General features: G+C 34.2%; 1 protein-coding gene across 3 annotated transcripts in view; it reads right to left on the bottom strand.

Moving 5' to 3' along the window:
- The window catches only part of mbd1a (methyl-CpG binding domain protein 1a), a 35,451-nt gene extending 26,387 nt beyond the window's left edge, over window positions 1–9,064 (bottom strand). For all 3 annotated transcript variants that reach the window (XM_056464063.1, XM_056464064.1, XM_056464062.1), the window contains exons 1-2: window positions 9,003–9,064; window positions 2,451–2,952 (exon numbers count right to left, since the gene is read on the bottom strand). In XM_056464063.1, coding sequence (XP_056320038.1) covers window positions 2,451–2,704 — 254 coding nt within the window. In that variant the 5' untranslated portion in view covers window positions 2,705–2,952; window positions 9,003–9,064. The remainder of the gene's footprint in view (window positions 1–2,450; window positions 2,953–9,002) is intronic.
- Between the last annotated feature and the right edge of the window lie 3,450 nt (window positions 9,065–12,514).

Raw genomic sequence — 12,514 nt, forward strand, 5'->3', positions numbered from 1 at the left:
TTAAAAAAAAAAATCAATCCAACCCAATATTGCTTATTGATTCTAAGGAAGTCTGGAAAATGGCTCATAAGAAATGCCAAATCTCTCACGTATCTCAATACTATTCCTCAATACAGAATAATACCTGTCCAAATTGGAAAAAAGCCCTTATTTTGGGGTCGTTGGCTTAGAAGTGGTATATGTACTTTAAATGATTTATTTAACAATGGTAAACTGATATCTGATGATGATTTGAAGAAAAAAAAAGTTTAAATTAGAGAGACAAGATCATTTTTGGAAATACTTACAAATCAGACACTGTTTTGAAACAACCGCCCCCACGGTACAGAACAGAAATATGTTGGAAACATTTTACAAACTCCCAAAACAGCTTCAAAAAGTGTCTACGTTTTACAAGTTTAGTTCAAAGATTAGTGATAAAAACTGTGAAAATTTAAGACTGATTTGGCAAAAAGATATTAGTAGTGATCTAGATAAAGATACCTGGGATAGAATTCTTTCTCCCAGTGGAAAATATATAAAAGAAGCAAAAGGTAAATGAATATAGTATAAAATACTTCATAGGTATTATTACACTCCAGTGAGACTTTTTAGACTAGGATGCGTAGATGATAATAAATGCTGGAAATGTAAACAGGAGATTGGTACATACTTTCATGCATTATGGCATTGTACAAAGATTCAACCCTTTTGGGAATCTGTGTAAAGACAATTAGGTAGACGTCTGGGATTTAATATCCCTCTCTCACCCAGGATATGCCTTTTAGGTGACAAAACTGAGGTTCCACATATTACAAATGAGGAGTTCCTCCTTATAACTATGAGCATTACTACAGCAGCACGAATAATACTGAGGTTTTGGAAAAATATTCAATGCCCTACACTTAAATTATGGATGGATGGAATCCATGATTGAGAATGTAGCATATGAGAAAATGTTGGCCAGAAAGGAAATAGATACAGTTGATGTCAGAATTATTAGCCCTCCTTTGATTCTTTTTTCTTTTTTAAATATTTCCCAAATGATGTTTAACAGAGCAAGGAAATTTTAACAGTATGTCTGATAATATTTTTTCTTCTGGGGAAAGTCTTATTTGTTTTATTTCGGCTAGAATAAAAGCTGTTTAAAAAATTTTAAAACCCCTTTTAAGGTCAATATTATTAGCCTCTTTAAGCTATTTTTTTGCGATAGTCTACAGAACAAACCATCATTCTACAATAACTTGCCTAATTACCCTAACCTGCCTAGTTAACCTAATTAACCTAGTTAAGCCTTTAAATGTCACTTTAAGCTGTATAGAAGTGTCTTGAAAAATATCTAGTCAAATATTATTTACTGTCATCATGGCAAAGATAAAATAAATCAGTTATTAGAAATGAGTTATTAAAACTATCATGTTTAGAAATGTGTTGAAAAAAATCTCTCCTTTTAACAGAAATTGGGGAAAAAATATACAGGGGGAATAATAATTTAGGGGGGTTAATAATTCTGACTTCAACTGTACATGGGAGATTTTCATTGCCTCACTTGAAATATGAAAGTATCTATCGTGTTATGCTATGTACTATTATTTTTAGTATATCTATACTTTTGTTACTGGTTGTCGAATTATTTATTTATTTTCTAAATTGATGAACAAATTTATAAATTGTGAAGAACTTGTGTACATTTTATATATTTGTATGGTATTGTATGTTATTTCAAGAAAAAACTAATAAAAAGTGGCATAAAAAAAAAAATGGTATATTGAAATGAAAATGAGATTATTTTTAATTATCGTGTGACCTTCTAACTCAGTGTTTCCCAATCCTGTTCCTGGAGGCACACCAACAGTACACATTTTGGATGTCTCCGTTATCTGACCCATTAACTTCAGGTTTTAGAGTCTCTTCTGATGTTATAATAAGATGATTCAGGTGTGTTTGATTAGGGAGAGATTGAAAATGTGGACTGTTGGTGTGCCTTCAGGAACAGGGTTAGGAACGACTGGTCTAAATAATGACGCAATGTGATTGACTATGGGACAAAAGGGTGGAGTGAGAGGATTGTGTCACACACTGAGGAAGGCGTTGTGCCGAAACGTCTGTGTTTTGTATTACCTAAAGAATGTAAAATAAAAACTATACAAAGCAATTATTTTAAGAGTGAATCATGACCTTCTAAAGAATACCTTTCTGAAATTATATTATTAAAGAGAACGTAAAAATATAAAACCAACTTCATCCCAATTGAGTTTTCTAAGGCCTCATTTCCATTGAGCAGTACGGTACAGTTTAGTTCATTTGTACTATATTTGACTACTTTTGCAATAAAGCAAGCATCAACAAATACAACTTGGTAATTAAAACTGTAATAAACACATAATTAAATGTATTCTCAGACTTTTTGTCCTCTCTTTAACCTTCAGACATGTAAACAAAACACAAAGAATAGTCAAGTAGGCACATACGGTTTTTCTTTAGTTTTTCTCCTGTTGATTCGTCCAGCGCTCATGAGCTCATCAACACCAACATCCTCCTCCTCCATGGGCTTCAACCAATCAGGTAATAACTCTACCGTCACTTTGCAGGACATGTCGTCGTCCTCAACGTCACTATCAACGTCTTCTCCAATCGGATGCATCTCGTTCAAGTATGCTGGCACAGCGTCTTCTGGTTTCAAGATGTCAGATTCAGGTGATAGCTTGTTCAGCTCATCCGTCATATCCGATCTCCTCCTCCAGCCTCACATGGGCCTTTATTTTATCAGTAGATTTGTGAGACCAGTAATCGTGAGTCATCCCAACAACCTTCAGGCTCACATTTTTAAACAGGAAACAAAATGACCATTTAGATCACAGAAGAGAAATAAATGCTTTAAAAATGTCGCAGAAAGCCTGGATCGCATTCAATGTCAATAATAATCCAATGTTTTATCCATGACTTTGCTGGTTTTGGATTATAATGATAATCCTGTGAAGAAGAAAAAAAAACAGATGTTAGGGAAACCAAGTCAAACACCAAATTATATTATGGTCCATTCTCTTACTAAGATGCTAAATGTGACATTGAAATAGACTGCAAACAAATCACACATCGGCATAATTGCTTAAAAAAACTGGCAAGGAATATGTCTTTTTTTTTTTACGGGTTTATTTTACGTGCTTATATCGTGTGCTGCATGCCAATAGCTTATAAGAAAGCAGCCACTGCAGCGATGTAAATAAAATGCCTGTATTAAATTGGGCTGTTGCTCGAGCGAGCAGAAACACGATAGACTAGCGTGAAGCAGAATATTTATAGAACGGGGCTGAAACGAGCGGTTGCCATGGCGATGCTTTTTGCAGCGAGCCCAGCAGTGACGGCAGAGAGGTCAATACAAATGAGCTGAGAACATTCGATATCTGCAGTGCAGCGCAATTACTATAGCAATGGAAAACGCTACGCTGCAGCAGGCACTGTTCAAATTTGCACTTCATTTCCTTAAACACTAATTATTAGTAATTAGGATCAAATGTTTGAGGCAAAAATGCTGAAAGGTTGATCAAGATAGGGAACACTACTACAATGCAATACAAACATGACAACCCCGATTTAATCAGCATCTTAGTAGAAAACTTAACCATGCTGTAGGTTTCAGCTCCAATCTAGATCACAGGGGGATTTGTTTATAGTTCAAAATACAGTTTGTTGAGCAAGATGATTACATTTTGTTAAGCTTACCAACTAAGCAAGGAATTCATTAAATCTGTTTAGCAATTGTAAACATCAAATCCAAAGTTGGATATGTTCAATCATCTCTTATAAACAGAAAAAAATCTATATAATCTTCTCAGTTCATTCTTGCTACTAGGAACAAAGTATGCACTAGATTTGCAAGTTATTTAACGACCAAAACTCTTCATGGTAACCTCCAATCTAGTCATGAAACACAATATTTGTAATGAGATGAAGAAATTGCAGATTTCTCCATTGATAGTGTTGCAAAATAACTCGCTGATCTAAACATACAGAACAATTATAGTAAAATCTGTTAAAAAGCAAATGTGTTTGTTAATTATTCCTCCCAAATGAAACTCAAATTCTTAAAAGAAAAAGTTTAAAAGAATAATAAGAACAACTGTTGAATGTTTCAACAATTATAATGGATTCAACAGAATCTAAAAGGGTTTGTTTTGATTTGGTAATCATCGTTGTGTCTGTACTGTGTTTACCGTGATTATGGCGCTGTTGTTTTGACGGCATGACAAGAGTCCTAATAATGAAATTTCACACAAAAACAAAACAAACGGTGTATATTTAATATACAAGATAACTATGCCTTATGCAAAACTTTAAAGGAACTTATTTAATGACCAAACTCTTTATGGTAACCTAAAATCTAGAAATGAAACGCAATATTTGTAATGAGATTTGCAGATTTCTCTATTAATACTGTTGCAAAATAAACTGAATTCCAGATAACAATCGTAATAAACCACAATTAACTGAAAAGCAAATGCATTTGTTAATCATTCCACCCAAATTAAACTCAAATTCTTAACAAATAAAAACAATAATAATATGTTTAAAAGATTAATAAAAACAATGTTTCAACAATTCAAATGGGATGCAACAGAATCTAAAATGGTTTGTTTTTATTTGGTACTCATTGTTGTGATTGCGCTGTGTTTAATGTAATTATGGCTGTTGTTTTGACAGCATGACAAAAGTCCTAATAATGAAAATTCACACAGATACAAAGCAAACAGTGTATATTTAATATACAATACTACCAGATACCTCATGCAAAATGTTAAAAGTACTTATGACCAAACTCTTCATGGTAACCTCCAAACTAGTCATGAAATGCAATACGAGATGAACAACTAGCATATTTCTCCATAGATACCATTGCAAAATAAACAGAACTAGCTGATGTAAAAATGCAGAACAGAGCAAACATACATAGTAAACCACTTATTTAAATGACCAAAACCTCCAATCTATTCATGAAATGCAATATTTGTAATGAGATGAACAAATAGCAGATTTCTCTATTGATAATGTTGCAAAATAAACTGAATTTGCTGATATAAAATACAGAACTATCATAGTAAACCACGATTAGCTGAAAAGCCAGTGTGTTTGTTAATCATTGCACCCAAATGAAACTCAAATTCTTTAAAAAAAAAAAAGGTTTAAAAGAATAAGAACAACTTTTGAAAAACGTTTCAACAATTATAATGGGATGCAACAGAATCTAAAATTGTTTGTTTTGATTTGGAAATCATCATTGTGTTTGTACTGTGTTTACTGTGATTATGGCGCTGTTGTTTTGACAGTATGGCCTGTCCTAGGCTCCGTTCTTCATACCTCGCTTAAATGATCTAAGATGATTTGGCAGATCCTGGATCTGTTAACCTTGATAACTGATCTCTCGCTAATTTGGTTCTTCAAACAAGTTCGAGAATCAGATTAAAATGTCTGGATGAACTGATCTGAGATCGCTGTGTGTGTTGTGAAGGACAGATCTATCGATCCTCGAAATCATGATTAGCAACTGGCTGACGGCACAGCAGCGCAATGACATCATCTGATTAATATTCAATTATCCATGTGAGCAAAACTACATCAAATTATTAGTAAACGGTTTGTTAAATATGATACGCAATAACTTTCCACATTAGTTATGAGCTGCAGGCTCTACTCTCATGTGTCAAGAAGAGTATTCATCCTGTATTTCAATGCATATCAATGTATTTAGTTCTACATTTAGAGAAGATTTTCTTTATTATAGTAGCCTGGGTCTACTCAAGTTTATTAATCGGCGTAACGAATAACTGTATAAATTAATTTTGCATCAGAAAAGCACTTTGATATCGGTAAAGGTGTCTGCAACTTTTGCGAAGCATCAAATCACCGGCATTTTGGCAGTCAAAACACATGCATGACTGCATAAATTATTATCCTTTTTTAAATAAGTCGAATATTGTGCATGTCCACGTTTGTATCTAAAAAGTTCATTTCAATAAATTTTCTCTTTGAACCACCAGGTGGCAGTCTTTTACTTTTATTTCGGAGTGCAGATTGCTCAAGTTTTATTAATATATATATTTATATACATATATATATTTACTATTTTCCCAAGTGTATATAACTACTACTGTAAGCAAATAACAGCATTTGGTACCTACTTTCAGTATTACCTTTGCTTGAACCGACCCGATCTAATCCTGTTTACATTAAATGATCCTGCTCCCAAGTAGGTTTGAGCTACCAGAACTGTTGCTATGACAACAAGTCTCAGATGATTTTAGAAGAACGAAACAATCCAGGATCATGTCAAATCGCCAATAAACAAATCCAGCTAACTGAGTAATCCACGTACGAAGAACAGACCCCTAATAACAAAAATTCACACAGAAACTAATCGAACAGTGTTTATTTATTATCGAAGACCACTAGATGCCTTACGCAAAATGTTAAAGGTACTTATTTAACGACCAAAACCTCCAATCTAGTCATGAAGCGCAATATGAGATAAACAACTAGCAGATTTCTCCATAGTTACTGTTGCAAAATAAACAGAACTCTCTGACATAAAAATGCAGAACAGAGCAAACATAGTAAACCACAATTAACTGAAAAGCTGAAGTTAATCATCCTCACCCAAATGAAACTAGAAAAATAAAAAAAAATTATATATAAAAAGTTAACATTTAAAAACGTTTCAACGATTAAACTTCGTTGTTGTCCTTATAATGCGATGCATTAATCATCATCATCATAATCATCATTGTGTTTGTACTGTTTACTGTGGTTATAACACTGTTCTTTTGACGGCATGACAAGAGTCCTAATGATGTCCCAATAACAAAATCTTACACAGAAACAATGTGAATGGTGTATATTTAATATACAATATTACCAGATACCCCATGCAAAATGTTTAAGGTACTTATTTAATGACCAAACTCTTCATGGTAGCCTCCAAACTAGTAATGAAATGCAATACGAGATGAACAACTAGCATATTTCTCCATAGATTCTGTTGCTAAATAAACAGAACATGCTGATGTAAAAAATGCAGAACAGTGCAAACATAGTAAACCACAATTAACTGAAAAGCTGAAGTATTTGTTAATCATCCTCACCAAAATGAAACTAAAAAATTACATAATAAAAAGTTAGTTTAAAAAAAAACGCTCCTTAAAATAGGTTGCAACAATCTCAAAGTTTGTTTTGATTTGGAAATCATCATCGCGTTTGTAGTGTGTTTACTGTGATTATGGCATTGTTGTTTTGACAGCATGACAAGGTCCTAATAATGAAACTAAGTGAACGGTGTATATTTAATATACAAGATTACCAGAAGCCTCATGAACAATGTTAAAGTACTAATTTAATGACCAAAACCTCCAATCTAGTCATTCAACACAATATTTGTAATGAGATGAACAAATAGCAGATTTCTCTATTGATAATGTTGCAAAATAAACAGAATTCGCTGATATAAAAATACAGAACTAAAAAACGTTTCACAGTCCTTATCGTGGGATACAACAGAATCTAAAACAGTTTGTTCTGATTTGGTAATCATCGCTGTGTTTGTACTGTTTACTGTGATTATGGCCCTGTTGTTTTGACAGCATGACAAGTGTCCTAATGACAAAAATTCACACAGAACGGAAGCGAACGGTGTATATTTAATATACAAGATTATCAGATGCCTCATGCAAATGGTTAAAGGGACTAATTTAACGACCAAAATCTCCAATCTAGTCATGAAATCAATATGAGATGAACTAGCAGATTTCTCCATAGATACTGTTGAAAAATAAACAACTAGCTGATATAAAAAAGTGCAATCATAATAAACCACAAGTAACTGAAAAGCTGAAGTATTTGTTAATCATTCTCACCAAATAAAACTCAATAAAAAAAACTCATAAAATTTTACGTTTAAAAACGATTCAACAATTCAACTTCGTCGTTGTCTTTATAATGGGATGCAACAGAGTCTAAAACGGTTTGTTTTGATTTGGTAATAATCATTGTGTTTTTACTGTGTTTACTGTGGTTATGGCACTGTTGTTTTGACAGCATGACAAGTGTCCTAATAACAAAATATCACACAGAAAGGAAGCGAACTGTGTATATTTAATATTTAGATGCCTTATGCAAAATATTAAAGGTGAAAATGCTGTATTTTTTTATAAAATACGTATTTTAATAAATTGACTAGAGATAATATGACAGATTACGTTTGACCTAAATATTAAAAATATGCATACATTTCAATATAAATAATTTTAAATGTAAGTGTTTACACTCGTGACACGATCCCTATTGATCGTGCTAAAAACGCGTCATCGGTACTATGAAAAGAGCCGAAAAGACGATCAATTTTAATACAGCGCTCTATAAACTAATTAAGAACTTAAAGTTTTAATATAGTTTGCAACCCCGTGCAACTCCTAACCCATACACCAGGCGATAACATAAATAAAAACTATCGGCGAGCTCAGTAAACACATCGTAAAAATCGACACGCGTTTTCGCCAGCCTCCATTACAGATCGCTCGCTCGCTCGCTCGCTGCTGGAGGAATGTGCTCCCGACTCGCGACCAGAAACACGCTTTATATGTCGTGACATTTAACAACAATAGTGTCGAAAACCGCGCGTTTGACAAGCCTATTTCACTGCCAGCGTCCCCTATTATTTGTGCAACACTACAAGGACACGATAAGTTTATTTACACGACTCCAGCACGTCCATTTCGCTGTGCTGAATGAGCTCCAGCGGCCCCCCCTTCAGTGTTGTGACCCTCCCCTTCCACACTCCCATTGCTTTCAGCGGTGCAGCCTCGAAACGACTTTCTGAACGCTTTCTGCTGCACGGAAACCACGCCGATCTCTCGAATATCAACACCACAGCGATATCTCCTAATTATGACGTTATCTACATTTTATAGTCACGCGATTCGGCTGTGCATAAAAACAAACACTCGAATATTTTGGCAGTATTTTGACAGTCTTACCTCATCGCGTCTCACGCTCTCGATCGAGCCGTTCGTCTGCGCCTCGTTCTCCCCGATCAGCGATACTTTCGGTGATTCTACTGCGCATGCGCGGACTCGGGCTTCGTAGGAAGTCCCAAGCTTTCGAACAATTAAATTTAGCGATGGAGTAGCGTTTGGTCAGTCAGCGTGCAGAAATATTCGCCTCTAAATTAATCCTCCTGATAAAAGCAATGATGCACAACATCACCGCTTCTATTTACAATAACAACAGGTTCTCGCACGCTCTTTGATGATACGTTTGTAAGAATATAAATAATTTCAATATAAATATCGCCCACTCTCACGCGTCGCAACATTGAAATGTTTCTAGATCCCACAAAAACGCGACCACTAGCCTAGATAAAAAAACTTTATTAGAATAAAAAATATAAGTAGTATATTTAGGGCACATATACACACACGATATGCTAAACATACAAACGCAAACTTGAGTTTGTCGCTTAGCAAATGTCCATTTCCGAGATTATTAAATGTTTGCTTTCGTATAAATTATTACAGTTCTCGAAATTAAATAGCCTGATTAACAGTCAGATTAGCTTTGCTTCAGAACCGATAGGAAGCGAGATATTAATTTGTATTTGGCGATTGTATAGATTTAATTTTCATCTCTATTTGTGTTTTTTATCGCCATTCGTATTATAGATTATTCATAAAACATAATTAATCTTACCTCAGAATATCTTAAGTTATTCTAGTCAGGCCCTCGACGTGGATCAGAGACCAGAGCAAAAGTAGCCAATTTGACATTTCACATCTCATGCACCGTAATTATGGCCGAGTAATTTAATTAATTTTAATTAAAAATTGTAATAACAATAATACATATTGTACAGTTACCTCATATCGCTCAGAGAAACGGTTATGTTCCATAAATAAAACATTAAACCCTGCACTGTAAAAAAAATACAGTTTTAAAATTATATTAAACTAACTTAATACAGCTTTGTGTAACTTATAAAATTAAGTTAGAGCAAGATAAACTTAGTAAATATGTTACAATTTAATAAAAACATGTTATGACTAATTTATCATATTTTTTTCAATTGTGGAAGTAGAAAAAGTGTTTATGAGCCTAAACTTTGTTCCAAAAACCAAATTATTGTTGCCTATTTACGTTTTTAAATCTTCATAATGTAAACAAATGGCTAAATTTAAACTAAAGACAAATATATTTATTAACGATTCCTTTGTGGAAGAATAAATGCAATCTAAAGGTAAATAACACATTTCACCAGCTAGAAAATAATAAATCAGTCTTTCTTTAGCTTACCTTTTAATGCACAATACAGGATTATGAGATTATATTCATATGCACTGAATATATGCAATTTTATAAAACATTTGAATTCAGATACGGCAAATTCTAACGTGAATATGAAGAATAAAGTATCACTATTATCAGGGACATAAATAAATGTTACTTTCGTCAGGAACTCTTGCCATTTAAACCTGATTTACTTTTAAACTGAAAAACTCAAGACATTGGTAACTTAAGAATGTGTTATAGCACTAAATAACCTGTAGATTGATTATTATTGTGACACATAAAAAGAGAAACCCAACTTGTAATAAGAAAAAGAACTGCTACACTAATTTACTTTTTCCCCTTAAAAATGTAAATTCGAACTTAACCGTGGGACACGGTTCCGAAATCAGGTGATATTTGGCAGCACCATCAAGGGTTGCATGCTGAAATGGCTATATGATGGCTATATAAATGGCTGAAATGTTGTCAGGGCTTCCAGGAAATTGCTTTGTTACTTTCATCCCCATTCTCCCCTAATTTAATATAACATTTTAATAATAACAATACACAGTTTTGTTACCCAATATTGCTGAGAGACACGGTTATGTGCCACTAATTAAACGTGAAACTCGGGAAGTAGAAAAGTTGTGTTTATGAGCTTAAACTGTGTCCCAAAAACCAAATTTTTCTTGCTAATTAATTTACGTTCGTAAATCTTATGTAAAATCTCATAACATAAAAAAGGGTACATTTGAACAAAAGAGAAATATATTTATTAACCCAATAAACCAACGTGAATGGTTAAAATGATTCCTTTGTGCAGGAAGAAATGCAATATAAAGATAAAGGACACATTTCACCAGCCACAAAATAATAATTCAGTCTTTCTTGGGTTTACCTACAATCCAACTCTCTCTCTTTAAGATCTCAAAACTCAGGGCTTCTGGTAGTACCCAGAACAGCAAAGTCTACTAAAGGAGATCGAGCCTTCTCATTTATGGCTCCTAAACTCTGGATTAGCCTTCATAATAATGTCCGAGGCTCAGACACACTCCTAGTTTAAAACTAGATTAAAGTCCTTTCTTTTTTAGTAAAGCAGACTCGCAATACATCACATAACGAGTACGATGCATGAGTGTGCTCCACGCAGGTGAGGACACTTGTCCTGTCTTAATTCACCCGACATTTTTGTTAGAAATACTCATACGCTTTACATGTTTGTTTCCATGTCAGTTTGTATAACTACTATTTTTTTTATAGCACTTCATTTTTGCATATCGTGTTTAAATACACTATGAACAGCAGCTACGCTAATTATTTTCTTTATTCTCTTTTTCCACCTGGGGATATTCTCTAAAATAGCTAGAGATTATGCAGTGCCATTGATGCGATCCAAGACCTGTGAAAAAATTATGCCAAGGTATCCATAATCCTGGACCGGGCCGTATCCTGAGCAGATTCAGTGGTGGTCATGGAGGAATGAAGTGCATGAGACTGATTGATTGATTCCTGAAAGACCACAGTGACCAGCAACTCTCCGCATGATCCTGTGAGCCAGCCTGAACACCCGCCGGTGACCTACTCACACCTGCAGTTCTCCACGATGGACGTCCAGCATTCTTCAGCCTCTGGCGCCTAGACTGCAGCTCCTCACAGGAAGTTCGGCCAGAGGAGAAATGGTCGTGCCCAAGTGAGCCTGGTTTCTCTCGAGGTTTATTTCCTTCACTTTTGTCAAATGGTGAAGTTTGTTCCTCGATCACTGTCGCCACTGGCTTGTATAGTTTGGGACTTGTGGAGCTGCACATTGATGGATTTGCTCTTCAGTGTTTGGACTTTCAGCAGTGAAATTTAACCACACTGAACTGAACTAAACTGAATTTCTGCTCTGAAAACTGGACTGACACAGTTTCAATTTACTAGAACTTCTACGTTAAACTGCTTTGACACAATCTACATTGTAAAAGCGCTAAGGAAATAAGGAGGAATATAATTGAATTACCTTTTAATGCACAATACATGATTATGAGATTAAAAATCTAAAAATATAAGCACAACAAATTGTCACAGCACCATTTAAAGAATAAAGCCAACGATTACATGAACACAGAAACATGATGAATGTTGTATATGAATTAGTTTCACTGCTAAAAATATCTTTCTTACATAGTATCTTTGCTCTTCTCTAGTAAAAACATTTTAACATTCTTCAATATCAAGATGCATG

Source organism: Danio aesculapii, chromosome 8 (genome assembly GCF_903798145.1).
Source record: "Danio aesculapii chromosome 8, fDanAes4.1, whole genome shotgun sequence".
NCBI classification, from domain to species: Eukaryota; Metazoa; Chordata; class Actinopteri; order Cypriniformes; family Danionidae; genus Danio; species Danio aesculapii.